The sequence below is a fragment of the Trematomus bernacchii genome, unplaced genomic scaffold, assembly GCF_902827165.1.
Source record: "Trematomus bernacchii unplaced genomic scaffold, fTreBer1.1, whole genome shotgun sequence".
Lineage (NCBI taxonomy): Eukaryota > Metazoa > Chordata > Actinopteri > Perciformes > Nototheniidae > Trematomus > Trematomus bernacchii.
The window spans coordinates 10,310,791-10,331,596 of record NW_022987698.1 but is presented as its reverse complement, the minus strand read 5'-3'; the positions used below and the strand labels follow the sequence as shown (position 1 = coordinate 10,331,596).

The following is a 20,806-nucleotide window of genomic DNA, read 5'->3' as shown; positions in this document are numbered from 1 at the left end:
AATATCTCAATATCTGAAAAGCTGCTATAGAGCTGCAACACCAATGAATAACACTTATAATGCTCTGATACGTACAGTTAGAATCTGAGCCTTACAAGATAGCTCTTAAGTCAACAAAGAGACACTTGAATAAGCAAATGAAATGTACACTGACGGAGGAATGTTGTAAATACAGAAGTGAGATGAATATAACCTAAGGTGAGGAAAGGGCAATGTAACAGAGTTCCACATGATGGACTTCATAGTCAGTTTCAACTTTGAACTACTGTGCTATTAATAAGCTCCAGCTGTCTCCCTCCAGAATTCACTGTGACGATGGGAAACAATAAATTGACGCTGTACTGTTATTAATGTAGACATATCTACTCAACAAATTGGTAAAGACAATTGTCATACTGTAATTTTGGAGATTGGTAATTCTTCTGCCTTATCTTTGTGGACCAACATGCTCACTGATAATCCATTTGGTAAGAAGAGGTGAGTTAACGATCATGTGCCTTCAGAATGACGGATGTGGCAAATATAGTATCCTGAGGTGACATTGTGGAGCGTCATGGCCTTGTGATTGTGATGTGGAAGCTACTGTAGGGCTCTGTACAGGATGTGATTAAGTCAAACACAGCTTAGTCAGAGAGCTATTTAGAGACGTCAGCTTTAATTGAGTTGAATTCAGAGTATCCCAGAGTAAACATAATACGTCTGGGAGTCACACACACACACACAAGGGTACAGGAGGATAAATAATGACGCTGACTAAAATGTGCGCCAGGATCAACCCTGCATTGTAAAGTGAGTAGCAGGGCTGCAGCACAAGCACGCTTGGCAACAAAGACACAATAAACAGTCGGGAACAATAGGTACCAGAACAGACAGTATAGATAACTCTGTATCCATCACCAACTAAAGGATGGTGTTTGTTTCATCTAAAAACATTCATGACTCATGCAGCTGCTGGGTCGTTTTAACAGTAAAAAGAGATAAGCTGATACCAGGAGAATCAGAAAGGGATCATGTAGTTTCTCTGGCCAGGGTACGGGTAGAGACTTCTCACTGGTTTGGTACAGCGAGCTCTGTCAGGGCCGGCCCTCTGTATGCACTCATTGCTGTCCGTCCTGCAGGCCCCACAGTGGCAGCTGAGGGCCACGGGGTAGGTGAAGACGGGGTTGGAGTCCACGGGGCAGCCGGGCAGTACGGCCGCACGGTATTCCACCTTGTCATAGGTACAGCCTCGCTGGATCAGGAAGCGTGTGCGGAGTGGGTGCTTCAGGTTACTGTCCTGCTCAACAAACAGTACACAAACACATCATCAACTCATTATACATTTCAAATCCTTGAAAACAAACAACATTTTGTAGATTTTTATCTTAAAATGGGATAAATCCAGCCGTGGCTCTGTCTCTTTGTCAGGGTTGAGGTCAAGGCCCCCTTAGGCCCCTTGATCAATAGCCAACAGACATATTTACATTGAGGTTGAAACTGAATTGTTGATTAATGTAAACTTTTCTAGGTAAATAAATAATGCAACAAGTGTGTTGGTTAAATGTTACAGTTTTTCTAAAAGATCACCTATGTTTTAAATCTGTTTGTTTTTCATTTGTTTCTGACCCTTTTGAGTTTTATATTTTCCTTAAATACTTTTGCATCTATCTTCTATTTACACTGGTTAACGGTCAAACGGAAATGTGTTTTGACTGAAAAAAAAGATTTCTTAAAGTGGATGACAACTTTAAACCATTCACAGTTTCGAATTTGTATTGGCCATGGTGAAACAATAAACCTTTACATCAATCACTTATATGACAATCTTTATTTTTCCAGCTGAAGAAATGAATGAGAATCTACGTCAGACATACCTTTGAGTAGCAGAATCCCATGCAGATGGTTGTGTTGATCGCCACACAGTAGCCACACTCTGGCCGTTCCACATACAGGGTGAAGTCTGTGGGTAAACACATGGGAACAGCTGGGCTGAACATCAGGAAAAGGAGCCAGCTGGTGAACACTGCAGTCTCCATGTCAAGCAAAGGGATTTATTTCCCAAATAAACTTGGGATCTGCATGGAAAGGAAATATAAAGACACACATTGTCAACCAGAGATCAGCAAGGACATAAAGCGTATAGTATCTTAATTATGATTTGCTCCTTTTTGCATGTGAGAGTCACCTGCTCCAGAGATGCAGGACCTGATGATTGTGAGTTTGAACATCCCTCATGAACAGTATTTATGCAAACTTTTTCGTATCCAAGGTAGCAGTTATCTTCTATCTGTGACGAACAGACAGGACTTAGTGTTTAGTCCATTAGTTGAGTGACATGAATTAATAATTATTTGAATGATCAAAGTTTATGTAAAACAAAGCAAAGTGACGCAATTGATTCTAAATGAACTGTAGATCCTGGGCTTGTTCAGTGTCCACTAGATGTCACAAAATGCCTAAAAGCATACATTCTTGGAAGGATGCATATTTTCTAAAGCACTTTTACATTTTAACCAGAGTTGTACTTGTTTTTCCAAAACAAACATAATCTGTCCCTCATTTGGATAAAAATTAACTAGAGAAAAAAACACTTTTTGAACTAGATAACATGTCTGAGCACTTCTGTCAATGTGCATGTGGAAATGATGCTTCATGCATTGGTGGTTCCAAAAATCCACACCAGTTAGCAAAGTTTATGCAAGACTTTCACAAACGGTACAGTCCAAACTTGTTATAAACATGAGTAAAACACATTCAGAGTAGGGTTATCTAATCTTTTGTCCTAGTACAGTGAGTCAACTGAAAACTGTAGCAGTAGATGTTACAGTTTATCTCTAAACGTCAGAGATAGAGGCTTCGAGCTACTGACCAGTCGGTATGTTCACTTGAGCCAAAGCTGCATGGATTTCCTTATCCTCTTTTTGTTTAATGATTGTCAAGGGTAGTCAAACTCTCTCTGGCACATTCTTTTTGTCATTCCAATAGAAAGTACCTTGTCTGCCATCAGCACAAACCCCAGGAGCACCACCTTTTACAATCACTGGAAGGCTGACTTGAGTACCATGTGTCCTTGATGGATTATTAACTAAAGTAAGCTAATCTTTATAGTCTGCAGAAAACTAGTCTGTAAGTGTCTTATACCTCTACTATCAGCTGGAGCAACTCTGATAGTTGGATTGCAAAGCGGAAAAACAGCGTTGGACTAACGCCTCAAACTCTGGATTTTTCTCTTCTTTGTTGAAAGGACATTTTAAGGATGAGTGCAGTTTATTTACACCCGTCTCACATTTGACACAGCTGGCTTTCTCTGACTTCTACTTATGTTTTGGTTTGTGTACAACTGGAGTTTAAGACAGTTTCAGGCTAAATTAAAGGGAAGATCCTTCAACATTAGAAACAACAAATAATTCAGAAGCATTCATAACAAGAGTTCAGAGAGAAGTGTTGGTGAAAGCTGCTAAACTAACCATGACTGGTGCAGGTGGTCCAGTGGCCACTTTCTCCGTGTGGGATTATGTGGTGTTTGCGGGAACTATTTTGGCTGCAGCCGGCATTGGCCTTTTCCAGGCCATCCGAAGCCGCAAGGAGACCAGCAGTTCTGAGTTCTTGCTTGGTGGACGACAAATGACAGCTGTGCCTGTTGCCATGTCGCTCACTGCCAGCTTTATGTCTGGCATCACGGTCATCGGCACACCGGCTGAGGCCTACCGCTTTGGAGCTGCCTTCTGGCTCTTCGGCTTCTCCTATGCCATCATGTCTGTTATCACCGCTGAGGTCTTTGTCCCACTATTCTACAGACTGGCAATCACCAGTGCCTATGAGGTACGGAAATGATTAAAATATTACAAAAGCTGGCACCAAACACCTTGGAATATAACAATAATTGGAGCATGCATGCTTTATTGATGGGCACTTTTACAAGTTAATGTGGCTGCACTTTATTTCGCAACATGGCTGTAGCTTGTTTAAAGGGTTTTACTGTTATCCATTGCTGTACAAAATCTGCCATAAAAGCATTTCCTCCGATAATTGGGCAGACATTGGAGTGGAAAACAAATAAAAAACACTTTGCATATTGTGTAAATGTGGATATATAAACCAAATGAACAGTTTACTGAAGTGTGACTGTCTGTTTTCCTTCCATTTCTAGTACCTGGAGCTGCGCTTCAGCCGGCCCGTTCGTCTAATTGGGACAACAATGTACATTGCTCAGACGGTAACTAAAACATGCTTTTCAAACATATTCATGGGTTGCTATGTATTTAGATAATTCAAAATAACATGATAAATGTAACATGGTGAAAAGCACCTGTTTTGCTTCATGTAAAATGGATTCTTGATACCAATTTCAAGATGAATATGAATCACGTTTGATGTGTTTCCAACTAATCAGCTAATGGGAGCACTTTTTTTCAGATCCTGTACACCGGCATGGTCATCTACGCCCCAGCTCTTGCACTAAATCAAAGTAAGTCTGCTGCAGCAGTTATGAATAAAGAGTTCTTCAGTCGTCCAGAGGTAACCTGTGTTAGATTTGATTTGGCCTGAAAACAGAGTTTATACTGTTCAATACTGATAGATAGGACAGATGGTTTCTCTGTCTCATGTTTAACTTCAACACAGATTTAACCTAAAACTAAAAAAGCTGAGTATGTGTTTTCTTTTTAAATACAACATTTTTAGGAGGTTATGAGAGCGGCTCGGATTAACTAAAATGTCTCATGGTGTTATGTCTCAATGCATTTGTTCTGAAATCATAAAGGAGTTTTTCTGTGGTTACTCAGTCACAGGGCTGGATCTATGGGGAGTGCTGGTGGCCACAGGAGCAGTGTGCATCGTCTACTGCACTTTGGTCAGTATTCTGCATTTCATATAGTATTTATTGTAGTAAATACATGATCTGCATACCAACCCGGGCGCCGTTCATAATGGCAGCCCACTGCTCCTAACACTAGGATGGGTCAAATGCAGAGAAACCATTTAGTTACATAGTACCTGTACTATGTAATGACAATAAAAGTGCAAAAAAAATTAAAAATGTTTCAAACTAAACTTATTTTTACAGATTGTACACACCTATTTAGGTGTGCGGTTAATTACACCGTCAGATCTGCTTGTGAAACTAAAGTTGTCAAAGTTGATTTATAATTGTACACATTTGAAATTCACAGCATGAAGCCTCAACTAGCACTACATTGGAAAGATCTTCAACATTACTTGGAAATGATAAGCTGACAGGAACTTGGATTTGTTTCAGGGCGGTCTGAAAGCAGTGATCTGGACGGACGTAATGCAGATGGTGATCATGCTGGCAGGTTTTGTGGCGGTTATAGCTCGAGGAGCCGTTCTGCAGGGAGGCCTGACCAATATTTGGGAAGATGCTGGCAAAGGAGGCCGACTAGATGCGTTTGAGTAAGTACACCAGCAGAGTTGTGGAGGATAGTATTTGTTGTTGGTTTGTTTTAAACAGATTATGATGTCAGATGGGCGGGGCTTCCATAATCAGATCAATTAGACTGCACTGACAGAAAAACCAATTCGATTAACTCCGGTAATTGTTTCCTGTGACTAACTGCTTGTGTATACACGAAAGGAAGGTTCTAAGGAAACTGTTAATTAAATATCAATAATTTCTGTTTATTCACTGGAAAAACAGAAACGTTGACTGTATTATGCCTATAGGGTCAGCTGAAAGCAACAATATACTGTTATTATTCAAACTTAATATTATTGCTTTTAACTTACCGAATACAATTATCAGTAATTTGTTGACATAATACATTTCATTAAATTCAACTTTTTTCTCAGTGTTGATTTAAAAGACCTTTCTTTACCAGATGTTTGTGCTGTTGAGGTCCCCAAACAATCAAACCCACATGTTGTTGACTTTTAGCTTTGACCCGGACCCTCTGAAGAGACACACTTTCTGGACTATCGTAGTCGGTGGCAGCGTCATGTGGGTGTCCATCTACTCCATCAACCAGTCCCAGGTGCAACGCTACATCTCCTGCAAAACCTTGCGACATGCCAAGATGTGAGCGTTCCTGCAATGCTAAAAGTATATTGTTAGATGTGAGCAAAGGTTTGTGCACTGACTCGTCTTCTTTAACATCCCAGGTCTTTGTATGTGAACCTGGTGGGCCTGTGGCTAACTGTGAGTCTGGCTGTGTTTTCCGGCCTCACCATGTTCTCCATTTACAAGAACTGTGACCCACTTGAAAACGGTGACATAGACACACCTGACCAGGTAACCACAGCTGTTATAGTCTCATCATCTCATGGTCATCATGCTGTGTGTCACAAAGCATTATTGTTAACTGTAAAATGGCTATTCTTTGGAAACCAGATGCTGCCGTACCTTGTGATGGATATCCTGGCAGCCTACCCTGGAATCCCTGGCTTGTTTGTGGCTGCTGCATACAGTGGTACCCTTAGGTACCCTGAGACAAACATGGAACATTTGTTATAGTTTATAAGGAATAAGGAAAGGATCTTGTAGATAAGATACAATGATGAGTAAAAATGAGCTGGCAGTACCTGGGTTATGTTTTCGTCCTAACTCCATGTCATTGTTTTTATGACGAATGAGAAAGTCATTGTTGGGTTCTAGTAATTTTATGCACGCATGACGCACGAAACGACCGTCTGCATGCTATCTGAGACTAATCCTACCTGTAATCTAAATGGCCATCTAAATGCATAAGACATCCTGTTCTATTCTAAAAGGCTAAAAGCTAACTGTTGTATATTTTTCAGCACAGTGTCTTCAAGCATTAATGCTCTTGTTGCTGTCACTGTGGAGGACTTTATTCTTCCAGTGTTCAAAAACCTCACAGAGAAGCAAGTTTCCTGGATGAACATGGGCCTCAGTAAGTTCAATATACTTTCACGTCAGCACAAAAATGAGCAAGTATCATAAAAAGTGTGATAAAGACTAAACTACTCCCAAGAAAATGTTTTATGAAGACAGTTTTGCTGTACAACCTTACATATCTCATTATTTAAAGAGATACAGTCCGTTCTGACCATAAATACCACAGTAATTGTCTTACAGTGTGACTCCTTGAAGCTCATAAAATACTAGTAGTAGATAACCATTATCTTATGTTATTCTTCCAAAGAAATATAATTGTTTCCAGTTGCACTGTTCAAGTTACGACATGACCAGAAATGTGGTAATACAATAAATGAAACCATTATTGGAGAAAAGCTTCTAGAAGCAGATTTCGCAAAGCTCCATGTTGTACAAACAGTGGTTAATACCTCAATTGGCTGAAAAAACCCTGCAAAGGTTGAAACACGTAGGTAAACTTGGGAGGATCAAAGTTGTGGTTTCCATTATTACTTTGAAGTTAAACCCTTTATTAGTTAATTACTTGGAAGATAAACCCTTTATTAGTTGCCCATAGGATATATTTAATTTAATACAGGTTACATAACCAAGTGTTAATGATTACAAATAAAACTAGTGATGAATGGATTAACCACACATTCATTTTGCTCAAACTGACACGTGCCCTTTATATGACAATGTGTTTCCTTCCTAATGTAATTTATATATGTGTAACGTCTCCTGACAGCCCACAATCATATGTGGAATTATTTTTTAAATAACATCAACGCCTATGAACTGACATTAACTAAATTCAACGCGTTGTATGACTTTTCAAGAACAGATACCCTGGAAATACAAGACAACATTCAAAATACATTGAGACCAAAAACCGCTAAATTATAAAAAAACATTTGTCTCTGAAAGCTGTGTTTAGATCCTTTCTTTCATCTTAACAATGCTGATTTTAACACCTCCCAGGTGTTTTCTTTGGTGCCGTGTGCATTGGGATGGCTGGAGTTGCATCAGCCTTGGGAAGCATTTTGCAGGTGAACACCATGCACTCATGTACTGTATTGCTCTACTGCCCCACCAAGAGCTGAACACCATGAACTACAAGCCTTCTGATCGTTTTCTTTTCACAGGCAGCTCTGTCCATATTTGGCATGATCAGCGGGCCTCTTCTTGGTCTTTACCTATTAGGCATGCTATTCCGCACATCAAATTCAATAGTGAGTATTTCCTTTTACCCTAGCATTCTTTTTGAATGTGACGCATCCAGGAGGTATTTGACTGCACCATGTTTACTTTGCAGGGAGGGCTCGTGGGAATGATGAGTGGCCTGGTGTTGACTCTGTGGGTGGGGATTGGAAGCCAGATCTACCCCCCCACAGCTGAAAAGACAAACCCTCTCCCAGTCTCCACTGTGGGCTGCAACAGCACAATGAGTCAAAACGTCACAACCCCAGCTCCATGGACCAGTCCCGTGACTCTGACCTCACAGCCCCAGTGAGTTATTCATGACACACAGGGGCGTCTGCTGCCACTCACATGACATGAGCAGAGCCAAAACAACATTAGCATTTTCATTTAGCAAATGTATACAAATTATAGAAATGTTTCCAAGCTTCATATCTGACCCGCAAAGACTTCAATTTGCCGGTTTATTACAAAAAGTAAAAACTCTAAACACATATAAATAAAAAATAAAATGATTTAGCTGTTGTCAAGGATGAATGCTCCCAGAGGGAATGCTTGAATGCTTTATCACTATATTAATACATGTCATTAAACTTGATAATATATGCTGAACCCACCGCTTTTCTGGACTACATTTCAGAAATAGATTTTTATACAGGGTTTTGATGCTTTTCAAAATAATTTCTGAAATACAAAGTGCACAGATAGAGACTATATCCAAAGAACCTCAGTCTAGATTTATATATATACTTGAGCAGCAGTTACTTGCTTTATTAATACGTCAATTGAGAGAAAATCAACTATTTCAACAAGCTATTCATTCCTCAGGGCATTTTAAAAATGGCAACTTTTCACATGTTCCAGTTTCTTAAAGTGATAATTTGCGGATGTTTCTCTGTTTTATATTATTGTTTATTAAAATATATTAGGAATTTGGACTGTACGTTGGACAAAATGATTATAAGATGAATAATCGATAATAAGGATAAACGATAGTTGCAACCGAGGTTCATGCAGTATGCCATCAGAAGAAAAGTGTCATTAATGTTGGCGTAAGGAGTGCAGAATAACATGAGGACATAATGTAACGATGTCCTCTGTGTTTCAGTGAGAGGCCGCCTCTGGCAGACTCCTGGTACTCTCTGTCCTACCTCTACTTCTGTCTCCTGGGTACGCTCACCACGATGGTGGTTGGCCTGCTGGTGAGCATGGCCACAGGTGAGACATCTCCTTTACCATTACCTCCAAATACACATACATTCTTGTGTTGGTGAAATATTTAACAGTATAATGTAAATCTACAATTAGAACTGTTATGGGAATATGTTTCCATTTGCGTTCAGGTGGATGTAAGCAAGATGAAAAGAACCCTGATCTGTTTGTGAAGGCGAGTGACCTGTTTAGCTTCAGCTGCTGTGGTAAATCAAAGGTAGGAGAATAACCCCTTTGTTATATAACAAGTAACAAAGTAAGGATATATGAAATACAGATGTGTATATTTTGTCACGTGTTAGTAATAGTTTGTTCTCACTCCATTACAGGTATCAGAAGTCACAGAAAAGTCTGCAACAGACTTTAATACGGGGGCTGACAACCCAACATTCACAGACTTTGAAATGAAAAGCAAAGATCCTGAAAGAGCCACCAAACTGTGACACTGCTGCATTCATACATATTTACTGAAAGGAGAGATTTTAATATCATTATTTTTATAAACATGATAATGACAACTCAATGATTTTGCTGCTTGATCCCCTGTGCATTACATTTGTGGAAACAATTGTTTTTACAAATCGTCCATTACCGTGTATTTATGTTGATGTGTTTCAAACATGTTTCTTGAATTTCAATAAAACATTATGTATATTTTACATTGAGAAAGAGCTTGACAACTTGTCTTAAATTGAGCTTTAAGAATATAAAGAAAATCCAAATCTGTCTTTGGATGTTACTACCCTACTGAGGTGATTTTAATAATTGAAAAAAAAGAAAAATAACCCCTGAGTTAAACCAGGACATTTCTGCTGTTTTAGTATTCATCAGAACAATAGGCTTTGAGACCACAGTCACCTCATATTTGATCTCACTATGACAGAGCTGCTCTCATGTCCTGTTAAGCAGTGATGTGTTCACACATGTGTTTTACTTTCATTGCCCTTTGTTCAATTGTTCTCTTTCACGGTGTCTGCTAGCTCTATGTTCTCTACCTGAACATTGTCCTCCTTCATGTCCTGCTGACAAAGGCACAATGAAACACTGTTTGATATACTACAAAATGTATGATGACATGGCCATGTGTTTGTATTTGTTAAGTGGCTGGTTATGTTGGGGGGGAATTGTGAACTTTTTTTAGTAACTACCTATATGAATTTGTCACAAATTCCACCCATTATTAAAGATTTGATAAACCCTTGTACACAAGCATGCAGAAAACCCCAGTGAGTGTATGACCTCTGTATGTAGAGTGACCATATATGACAGTGAAACTAAGAAACTCTGCAGTTTCTGTTCTACTCAGGGCTGTAAAAAGTGTTTGAACTGAGCAATAAGGAAAAGACCGAGAGTGAGCTTTGGTCTGGATAATAAACGTGTCATTTGTCTCCTTGGCAACATACAATGGAGGAAGGTTACAAAGCACTGACCTGCCCACTTTCACCTGCCACTGCGCCAGCAAATCCACACGAGCTGCACAAGGTTTACAGGAAGTGGAGTCAGTCGTAGCATGGAGGCAGACTCGCTGCCAGTGAAGTGAGCCCAGTTTGTTTTCACTGATACCGACAAAACAAGGTGAGTCAGATCTTACATTTACTTCCTTGATCAAGATTTGAACTTAGTTTAGCTTTTACATAGAGTAAGAGGGAGATTAGAAATGATTATATTTAATAAAATCAGAGTTGGTATGCCATTATGTGTTTTAATGTGTCTGATCTTTGCTGGATTATATTGATTAATGTAGTAGATATGACCTAGTTATTAAAAGGTCAAACACCATGTTTAAGATGTTGTTTTCACAGGCTTACGGTTTAAACATATATTACCAAGATACGGGAAACATATTTTACACTGTTTCTGGAAGTGCTCATGTTTTGTTTACCATTACAGGACTTAATAGTCATGGATACCATCTCTGCTGGTCTGGCTTATTGCCTTCTGGCTCTTTCTATTGCTGTGGTACAAGCGGAGAATATCACTACTATCAGACCTATAATACCAACCCCCAGTTCAAACATGACAAACGGAACAACAATGGTACCTTCACCTAACTCTACTGTTATCTCAAATTTGACCGAAAACACGACTCCTTTCACCAGCACAACCCGAGACAATGAGACATTCACAGGAAGTACAGCCGCAACAAATGAGAGCACAAGTCACCCATCTCAGGCGACTGCTCTAACAAACACTACATCACAAATAACCACGACACCTGGCAATCACACACCGACACTCACTGCACAGACAACACCAGCAACACAGACCACAGCAGGTAACATGAGTACACCGACTGCTACAGTAATTACAACTGCAACCTCATCACACACCATCAACACAACGTCAGATTCAATGAACAGAACCACACAAGGTAAGCAGGCTTCAGTTTTCAGTTTTTGATTTAATTGCTCATTGTAGGTTTCTAATGTGTTCCTTTTTCCCTGTTGCTAGGTTTGCGACTGAACATTTCAGAAAAGAATATGACTATTGTTTTCAGCGTTGTACTCGGAGTATTTGCTCTGGCATTGGTTGGGTTCATGTTTCACAGATGCAAACATAACATCCAATACTTGCATCAACCTCTCAATAACATTGATGACACGGGTAAGGACTTTCCCTTCCTCACACAATAAGTATATTCTGTTTTGCTTATCATTACCAGTTTAACATACCTGGTTTTCAGCAGATGCATTTGTGGCAGACGATGACACACTCGTGATTTCTGGAGGACTTTATGATGGCCACCCGATATACGACAACGTTCCAGAAGCCCCAGCAGCAGACCGATCTCAATTCCGTCTCCAGTTCCTTCATTAAGGACCGAGTTCCTGCAGCTTTGGTGATTGAAACTGTTTTCCTCTTCCCCAAATGAGTAGAGAACTTCAGGACTGACATTTCACCCATGAGAAATGTCAAAATGATTCATAAGAGTCTGACAGCAGAGAGGACAGCCAAAACAATGATGGGCAGAACATTGAAACAAGGACAATGCTGATTGATTTGAACATCAATTTTATTCACTAAGCTGTCAATACTAGAATACAGAAATACATTAAATATATTAAGATAGCAACACGTAACTACACTATTTCTCACAACAACAATATAAACTTGTGCAGATCAAATCCATTTCATGTGAACACCAGTAAAGATCAGTCTTTACATACAGCAGAACTACAACAAACTGATTTTTTCTAACGCACCTAAACGCATTGAAGGGGACTCTGCGGTCATTTAAATGACCTTATAGCCAAACTTGCTTGAACAGCTGGACAATGAACACTTTTGATAACAAGACTGTTTAACTGATCAACCTATCTAATCTTTTGTGCATGTAAAGAAATAAATTGGCCTTTTGTTATTAATGATACAGTGTGTTCAATTCTTACCGATGCTATTTGTGAACAATAACAAAGTTGAAACATGAACATCTGAACTAAAACCTTGTAAGGGTTATCTGTCCTGTGACCGCACTATTTATGCAAAGATCTTGTCATTGGTTGTCTTCTTCTTTTTGTCACAGCCCGTAACAGCCGTCCAACCAGCATCTCGCATCCTTTTCATTGCTGCTAACTTCAAGGAGTTCCCTGGTGATTTCTGAGAGACGGGGCTTTGGATCTGAAAAAACAATGATCCATTTTTGTATAAATAAAAATGACATGCGATAGTTTGTTTTTATGTCTATGTATACAATGCATCAACTTTTTTTTAAATAGCATGTTACCTTTTTGAAGATATTGAACTTGCGGTGTGGAGCGGAAACATCTGGTATAGGTGTACTAGCAAAGGTCTGCCAAGAAGAGAAACAGAAGACTAAACCAGCTCTTTTGGCAATCATGCACTTTTATCAGATACAACTCACAAAAACAATGATACTATGTACTTACTGTGTAATTCAATACACCAACAATCAATACAAATACAACTCACCAAGAGATCATGCTGATCAGAGCTATCAGACTTGTCCGACAGCACTAAGGTGCTCTTTCCCCAGCCTGATGCCTTTTCAGAAGAAGGAGGAGTCCTTATTCTGTAGGACTGAATAAAACAAATCAGAGCGTTAATGTCCGCACGTCATTCAAATATTTGTTTTCTTTATGGAAAATGTCAGAATAATCCACTATATTACTTTGATCTTTGATGTTCCGCCAAGTCTGTTTGTAGTACTTCTTGGGGTTTTTAGGTCTTCATTACGAAGTTCCTTCAAAGGGAAATCAAGGTCAGTCGGAGTTATAATGAAAGCAACAACAGACTCTCTATCATCATCATCACCAGTAAACATTTGTATGTAAATGTACTGTTGTCTACCTTGGTCTTTGGTGTTGTTCGAGAGGATCTTCTGATGGATTCAGTGTAGGATTCCTAACATATGTATAATATTAATGCAGGTAAATTGATTCCTTGACAACCAAAAATGTATTGCAATATCGTTCCATAACAGCCTTACTGACCATAATCACTATGGACATGCAGTCCATAGTGATTATGGCACATGAACATACAATACACAGCCCTGAAACTGCATTGGATGTGTATTCATGTGCAAGAGAGTTATCATTTCAGTATGCGTTGTATTGTTGAATGGTTACAACTTGACATCCATGGTAGGAAGATGGTCTGAATTGGACTAACAGGTGAGTTAAAGAAAAGATCTGCAGTGTCTTTGAGTTAAGACAACTTCATGATTTGATTCCTAACTCACCTAAACAATTAGGGATGTGTCTGAAATAAGAGCATTTAGTCTATCTGTCTAAAGGACTCTGGTAGGTACTGTAACTCACAGCTTTCTTCATTAATGCAGAACTTCCCTCATTGTTGCTGGAGGAGGGAGTTCTCCTGGTTTTGGTGAAGTCAAACAAGTGTCTCGTTGAAGAGCTCTCTCTTGGAGTCTTAGAGCTTTCCCCTTGGGTATAGTTTAAGGCAGGTGCCTGGAATGTTAAAGATCAAGTACATGTGAGAACAAACCACCTCATCAGTGCTAGCATATTCGCCGATGAACGGATATTTGTACCTGCTTGTCCCTTGCCTCTGACAGCGGAGTCATTTTCATAGATGACATTTCTTTCTTGAAGTCAGCCAGCTCCTTCTGCAGTTTTTCCTAATAGGATTAAAAGTGTTTCATAAAGAACTCTCTCAAAAGCTATTTCAGTGAAAAAAAGGGGAACGATATAATTTACCTGATTCCAACTACTACAGTAACTAGGACATACCTTTTCTGTTGTTCCTGCCACCAGCTGTTGCTTCAGTTGATCGTTATCCGTCTTGTGCTTTGCAAGTTCCAAGTCCTCATTTTTTAAATGTAGATTTGACATAATTCATTTGTTATCAAATAATCGTTGATTTCATTGTATATATATATATATATATTCAATTATGCATTAAATTGTGATTTTTTAAAAACACCATACCAGTGATTCCCGATGTGCAACAGCCTGTATCTCTTTCTTCTTTGTCTCATCAAGCTCTGCATCCTTTTCTTCAACCATCCGGTCATACTGGCTCTAATGATAACAAATACATTTCCAATTCAACATGTGTTTGGAGTGACAATCATGTTGTAAAAAACTATTTTTAGACAGCACAACATGTGCTTTTTGATGAGGTTACCTTATGTTTCTCCATCAGAGCGACCATATCTGCTATTTGGTGTTGACACTTCAGTTCTGCGTCTTCTTTGTTCTTGGTGGCCTCTGCTGCTGTTGATTTGAGCTTTTGTACCTGTTAGACAAAGTGTTTTTATTCTTTATTTCTTATTATGAGGAGTTGAATATGTGGTTAATCACATAACAATAAATAAGCAACCTCAATCTCAAGCTCTGCTGCCAAGGTTGATTTGGCCTCAAATTCCTTTAGCAATTTCTGACGGTTTTCTTCGTTCAGCGTTCTAAGGCTCTCGGCCTCCTCATGGAGATTGTTGATCTTAAGACAAAATCAATCATTTACATAATGCAGGGTTATACCGTTTATATCAATGTGTAGAACTAGTAGGGGAAACCACCATTTCAAGTTGACTGGATTGTGCCTTCTCCTATGACATTTGTTTCTTAAGCGTTTCATGTGAAAGTACACGATGGAGCCGTTCGCTGAATGACTTCAGGTTCAGGGCACTCACTAACCTCTTTCTGGTATTCCTCCTGGGCTTTCAGTTTGATTTCAAACTTTTTCCTGAGACTGCGCAGCTAAAAAAACAAACAATTTCTAGTTATTTTCAAAAAGAAGGAATAATAATAGTGTTTTTCATGTTGTTTTTTCAAAATTCAATCACCTTGGTTTCCACAGATTTGATCTGTTTTTGTTTTTCTGCAATTCCCTCCTCCAGACGTTCATACTATAAACAGAGATCACAAACACATCCTCCTGTAACACCTTCACAACAACCCTATTGTTCATTGGGTTGGTTGGCATACTTACATTTGCTTCAAACTTCTTCTGCAGAGTCTCAGTTTCTTGACATTTCTCTTGGCTCTTGTTCTCAATGGACTTCACTTCCTCTCTATTTAACAAAGATAAATACCATTTTACCTGAAAAACGACACAATGTCTAACCTCTTAGGTCTTCAACGTGCCAACTCACCGTAGACCTTGGTTTTCTTCTTCCAATCTTTGAATTTGTTTTGTGAGTTTCACAGCCTTCTTTTCACTAACCTGTTTAGTCAAACCCACTTTCAGAATGTGTCCTTCATGATACAGCCAGTAATAATGCAAACAAGTTGATATACACAAGATAATGATCTAGCTGATTGGGTCATTCATACCTTCAAGTTTTCCTCAACTGCTTTCACACTCGAAGATCCGCTCACAAACTGCTGCTGAATGACTGTCTTCTCACAATGCAGCTCATTAAAGTTGGCCAATAGCTCCGTGTACTTATCCCTTAAGAAATTACATCAATTAAACATCAAAATTACAAACATGTATTTATATTGTATAATGCGCTGGCTGGCTACTAAGAGCTCACTCATGCTGATGGATGTCTTGTCTCAGTTGCACCATCTGGAAGGTATGTTCTTTATTTGTCTTTACTTCTGTGAACAGTTGTCCCTCCAGCTGCTGCACTTTGACCTGAGGGTATATAACACATAATGTGGTGAAGCTATGTGTTGAGTAAAGTACACCATATCAATCATTTGTTTTTCTTCTGGGAACTTCCCAGACAAATTCCCCGCAGTGGGTAAGAGGTCATGAGTGCAGCAAGATAATGAAAGATATCTACACCTCAGTCACTCTGGATTTCTCCTTCAAATCTTCTTGTGCTTTTTCAGCAGCTTCACAAACTTCCTTTAGTAGATCATGTTCTGCTTTCTCAATCTCTGCATCATTCTGTATCAACACAAATATAATAGGGCTTACATTTTAAGGTACACACAATAGACTCCCTATTCATTGGGAGAAGAATGATCTATTTGGCTCACCTTATACCGCTGGGCTTCTTCGGTTTCCCTTGAAAGCTCAGTGGTGAGTTTCTCCACTTTGACTTCAGTGACGTCGATCTTTTCCTTCATGGACTCGACACATTTAGATGTTTTGTCCTGAGAACAACAAAAACATACTGTAAGTGTCTTCAAATGGGCTTCTGTAGTGTGCGGGCTACAATGAATGATTGAGAAACGAGTTATACTCTTCTACAAAATATAAATATACCCTACCAGTTCATCTTCAAGTATTTTGATCTGCCCTTCTTTCTTTGCAATGTGCTCTATGTTCTCTCCTGTAGATGAAAACAGCATCAAAAGGCTTCAAATGAAAGGATCTACGTATGTCCCTCAGTGAGGCTTACCTAAAAGTGTGTTTCTTCTTTCCAGTTCCTCACTGTTGGCCATGAGTTTATCCTCAAGTTCCTTAGCCCTTGAAAATAAAATATTCCAATATTAGTTCCCAAAATGGTAATGTTATATTATATATATTTAGTCCTAACAGGAAAATAATGGCATAGGAAACATGAAGGAAGGAAGGAACATGCCCTGATGTGTTTGGCGCTAATGACATGTATACCTCTTTGCCTCTAAGGCTAGGGAATCCTGGAGCTCCTGAATGTTCGTCTGAATCTGCTCCAACGTCTCTGCTTGTTCATTTTTTACTTTGCTGAGTTCCTGCAAGCTTGAGTCTTTGCTTTGAATCATCTCTGTAAATTCTTCTTTAGTTTGTTCAAGAATTGCAGCAAGAGCTTCACATTTTATCTAAAGGATAGAAAACTATATTTAATCAAAGCAAACAAGGCACAACAGAGCCCAGTTTCATGTCACTCACCTCGGTTTCTGTGCAGCGCTGCTCTGCAGTGAGACGTTTCTGAAGCAGGGACTCTTGTTCAGTTTTTGAGCTACTGAGAAGTCCACATTGTTCATCTGTAAAGTAAATACATATTTAATTAGGTATTCTTCCCTAGATGATCATTTCATTATCACTGTAATTATATTTGATCCAAACCTATTTATCTTTAAACATTTCTACTTTATTACAACTGCTGAGATGTTTCTAAACATTGTTGAAATTACATTGAATGTTGTTTCACAAGAACGTAACACAACATTGATTATGTAAACACAAAATTCTTTGGTAAAAAAAATAATGTTTATAAAACTAAGTTAATCAAAAATAACTTCTGAATCTAAAAAGAAACAAGCTCATGATTAGAAAAGAAATGATCGTACTTGTTTCTTCTTGGAGTTGTTTGCACTGCTTCTGGTTTTCATGGAGGTCCAGCAGGAGGTTTTGTAGTTCATGTTCCTTATCCCGTATTTGAGTTTGAAGCTCTGCGACCTGCGAATGCCAAACCATTAGCCTTGAGTTTCATAAACTCCTAAATAAACGGACCAACATTTCCTTCTACTAACCTCTTTTTCTTTCACGTCATATTCTTGATTGTACTTCTCTTTCAGATCTTCAAACTGCAGCAAGGCCTCTTTGACTGAAAACATTAAGGCAATGTTTTCTTGCTGTTGGACATTATCTCTTAATCCTAGATCATTCAAAGTTAAGATTTGGTTTCACTGTAGTGAGAAGGCTACGGCAAACAAAAAGATCAAAGCAAACCTTTTTGCATCTCTTGTTGATCATCTTCTGCTTGAACACGAAGGCTTTCAAATGCTGCAACCATGTTCTACGAGAAAAAGTTCCATATAAACTGACAATCACACATTTAATCCCGCTGTTTAATCTACTCCTGTCCATCACATTATTAGTTAATAACATGATGATTTAAAGGTGTTTACCTGAATACTTGAACTATTTTCCATAAACAGGTGATGTGTTTCTTCTCTTTCGGATTCAACTAAAACATTTAAAAAGACATCAGCAAATAAGCAGCAATGTGTCCATTTGTTCAACACTTGATATGACTGGTTAAGACACAGAATACAGAAGAAAAAGCACTTTTAACTTACATAAATGCATTTTTTCAGCTGTCCGCTGAAAAGTGTCTTTGAGTATATTACACAGATTCCTCGTTGCGTTGTTTCTGTTTTTTTTAATAATTAAAATGTGTTATTAACAGAGTATTTTATAGAGACAAAACATTTCATTTAAAAATTGTGTTTTTACAACAAAACTCATACTTGTTCCTCAAATCCTCATTTTCGCTGATCTGTTCCTCCAGCTTTACACTGAGACTTTCACTTCCAAACTGTGAAGACAGAACACACAATACAAACAATATCATCAAAATAATCCTCTGATATAAATGAAAATAGTGTTAGAGAGAGGCAAGAACTGAGGCACAAACCTGCAATTCTTGGATGGCTTTGCGCTGAGTTTCAATTGTTCTTTTGTTTTCTTGGAGTCTCCTTTCCTTTTGCAAAGTGTCAGAGTCAACTTTGACCTTCCAACACTTAACTTTCTCAACTTCATCAAACAACTTTGAATAAAGCTGTCCAGGATTGCAATTATTCTGTGGGATATACACAAAGATGGTAAGGTAGACATTATTTTGAATAAATACTTGTTGCATACGCCAAATCTATCCTATTTATGCTTCACTATACAATGAAAGTATTACCTCGCCTTTTTCCATTGGCGACACAGCTTTTATCTTTGGCAACTCTGGAGAGAAGAGGCAATGTTCAATGTATAAGGTTTAACATAAATATTTGTGTGCTGAATTTATCTAGCTAGTGCACGTTGTTTAGTAGAAAATACCTGTTCCGGTGGGTTTAGTTGGTGCAACCATGCTTGTATTGGGAAATGGCATGGTCTGCTCCTTTTCAAAACCTTTACTAATAACCTGGGAAAACAGCATGCTTGGTTATTTTGTGTATTTATTATGAAAAGATCTCCGTATGTAATAATGTGCCATTTCCGTTATGCGGCAACATTTTTTTTTACCTCATAACGATCAAGCACATCAATAACGTTTTAAAAAAAGTATTTTAAGTGAACTATTCTGTAAAACCTTCATCTGTAATTTAAGCAATATGTTAGGCTACACATATGACACATTTTAAAGAAAATAAGTGGAACTAATTCATTGTGATATAGTGATGTTGCTTTTTCATAGAAATAACTAAATATTGTCAGGCTACAACAACAATTGCATTCAAGAGTAGATAGTGTATGTTGAAGACTTTCATTGCTGGTTGAAAAAAGTTGTCTTATTGTTGTGCTGACAGGCCGCGTCAGTGCTGAGCTGGCATATGTGTTAAGCCTTGAATTAGTTAACACTTTGCTAGTTGAATGAACAGTTACCTGCTGCACCATGAAGTCCCCACATGTCTCCTCGACTTCCTGCGGTCGAACAGCAGACACCTGACCGTTACTCACCCTGGAAGGCACCAACAGTTTGAAGCTAAATCCCCGGTTTCTGTCCATCCTGAAATAACACCACGTAGGTCCATATTTAAACGTAAAGTACAGTTAATTAAGCTTAAACATTTAAAGGAAATGCATTCTTTATCAACAGGGGACATAACGTTTGAGAAAGATAATATTATACAACTTCACATAAACGTTATTTATTTCACCCAGCCGTTAGTTTAAACCGTTGGCTAAATTAAGTAAGCTAGTTAGCGTGTTACTTCAGTTAAGCTATGAACTTAACGGCACTTTGCGCTAGCTCTTGTGTCCAAGTATCTAACCTAATTTACCTTCAGGAACATTAATACAATAACTAACAGGCAAAACAATTGACTTAACAAGCGGCGACCGGGCAGTTACCTACCTGTCCTCCTGTCCCTCGTTGTAACGAGTATGAAGTATTTAACGTCAAAACGTCCGTTAACGGTTTTTATCTGACCACCGTATTCGAGCGCGTGCAATAATCCTGTAGCGTGACCTCAACAGTTTATTTCAAACTTTGTGCAACCGTCACGAGGAGCATTACTTCCATTATCGGACAACAAGGAGCATAATATTCCTGAACACACTCAGAGGAGACGCTTGTTTTGGTCTGGGTCACTGGGTGTATACTTATTACAACATCATACATACTAAAACATCTCTGTTTTAATGTTAATGTTTAATGTAATATAATAGACTGTGAAAAACAAAACCTCACACATTTTGTGTAGGAAAAATATAACATCGAGGACTAGGCATGGTCAATTTGACGTGCAAATAAATAGTTGCCCCTAAATTCACTTACATTGTTCAACC

At 38.6% G+C, this 20,806-nt stretch overlaps 4 protein-coding genes across 6 annotated transcripts; 2 read left to right on the top strand and 2 right to left on the bottom strand.

Moving 5' to 3' along the window:
• Positions 1–640: 640 nt before the first annotated feature.
• On the bottom strand, positions 641–2,195 carry tshba (thyroid stimulating hormone subunit beta a). Its single transcript, XM_034138539.1, has 3 exons — positions 2,165–2,195; positions 1,854–2,054; positions 641–1,276 (listed from the first exon to the last, which is right to left on the bottom strand). Exons 2-3 carry the CDS (start codon positions 2,013–2,015, stop codon positions 998–1,000), a joined length of 441 nt encoding a protein of 146 aa, XP_033994430.1. The 5' UTR covers positions 2,016–2,054; positions 2,165–2,195; the 3' UTR covers positions 641–997.
• A 1,252-nt stretch (positions 2,196–3,447) lies between these two features.
• On the top strand, positions 3,448–9,854 carry slc5a8l (solute carrier family 5 member 8, like). The gene is made up of 15 exons (XM_034138538.1): positions 3,448–3,801; positions 4,130–4,195; positions 4,396–4,447; positions 4,764–4,831; positions 5,237–5,391; positions 5,873–6,013; positions 6,097–6,226; positions 6,326–6,414; positions 6,736–6,848; positions 7,793–7,860; positions 7,957–8,043; positions 8,127–8,320; positions 9,120–9,229; positions 9,355–9,440; positions 9,553–9,854. The coding sequence occupies exons 1-15, from the start codon at positions 3,448–3,450 to the stop codon at positions 9,664–9,666; spliced, it is 1,827 nt and encodes a 608-aa protein (XP_033994429.1). The 3' UTR covers positions 9,667–9,854.
• Positions 9,855–10,693: 839 nt separating this feature from the next.
• si:ch211-105j21.9 (uncharacterized protein YBL113C) lies at positions 10,694–12,890 on the top strand. Of its 3 annotated transcripts, XR_004556635.1 has the most exons (5): positions 10,694–10,798; positions 11,114–11,594; positions 11,675–11,827; positions 11,907–12,062; positions 12,747–12,890. XR_004556635.1 is itself a non-coding variant. In XM_034139503.1 (4 exons), the coding sequence occupies exons 2-4, from the start codon at positions 11,126–11,128 to the stop codon at positions 12,038–12,040; spliced, it is 753 nt and encodes a 250-aa protein (XP_033995394.1). In that variant the 5' UTR covers positions 10,694–10,798; positions 11,114–11,125; the 3' UTR covers positions 12,041–12,591. The 3 variants fall into 3 exon arrangements, 2 of the variants coding, with proteins under 2 accessions (XP_033995394.1, XP_033995393.1); XM_034139503.1 differs by lacking the exon at positions 12,747–12,890 and having other exon boundaries at positions 11,910–12,591; XM_034139502.1 differs by lacking the exon at positions 12,747–12,890 and having other exon boundaries at positions 11,907–12,591.
• On the bottom strand, positions 12,676–20,545 carry sycp1 (synaptonemal complex protein 1). The gene is given in 35 exon segments (XM_034139500.1): positions 12,676–12,841; positions 12,948–13,013; positions 13,154–13,261; positions 13,353–13,424; positions 13,532–13,585; positions 14,005–14,151; positions 14,235–14,321; positions 14,434–14,508; positions 14,632–14,724; positions 14,831–14,941; positions 15,026–15,142; positions 15,219–15,282; positions 15,341–15,402; positions 15,489–15,551; positions 15,635–15,716; positions 15,798–15,868; positions 15,979–16,096; positions 16,182–16,285; positions 16,439–16,543; positions 16,636–16,752; positions 16,870–16,931; positions 17,001–17,068; positions 17,216–17,400; positions 17,471–17,565; positions 17,872–17,980; positions 18,055–18,128; positions 18,254–18,320; positions 18,433–18,491; positions 18,604–18,677; positions 18,775–18,842; positions 18,942–19,106; positions 19,215–19,258; positions 19,355–19,439; positions 19,901–20,024; positions 20,373–20,545. Coding segments are annotated over 34 exon segments (3,135 nt in total). The 5' UTR covers position 20,024; positions 20,373–20,545; the 3' UTR covers positions 12,676–12,700.
• Positions 20,546–20,806: the final 261 nt, after the last annotated feature.

Coding starts and splice junctions, on each gene's coding strand:
- slc5a8l (XM_034138538.1), top strand. CDS start 3,448: ATGACTGGTGCAGGTGGTCCAGTGGCCACTTTCTCCGTGTGGGATTAT. Junction 5,392..5,872: donor GGCCGACTAGATGCGTTTGA/GTAAGTACACCA, acceptor GTTGACTTTTAG/CTTTGACCCGGACCCTCTGA. Junction 6,227..6,325: donor ACATAGACACACCTGACCAG/GTAACCACAGCT, acceptor TTTGGAAACCAG/ATGCTGCCGTACCTTGTGAT.
- tshba (XM_034138539.1), bottom strand. CDS start 2,015: ATGGAGACTGCAGTGTTCACCAGCTGGCTCCTTTTCCTGATGTTCAGC. Junction 1,277..1,853: donor TGGGATTCTGCTACTCAAAG/GTATGTCTGACG, acceptor TTTGTTGAGCAG/GACAGTAACCTGAAGCACCC.
- si:ch211-105j21.9 (XM_034139502.1), top strand. CDS start 11,126: ATGGATACCATCTCTGCTGGTCTGGCTTATTGCCTTCTGGCTCTTTCT. Junction 11,595..11,674: donor AATGAACAGAACCACACAAG/GTAAGCAGGCTT, acceptor CCCTGTTGCTAG/GTTTGCGACTGAACATTTCA. Junction 11,828..11,906: donor CAATAACATTGATGACACGG/GTAAGGACTTTC, acceptor CCTGGTTTTCAG/CAGATGCATTTGTGGCAGAC.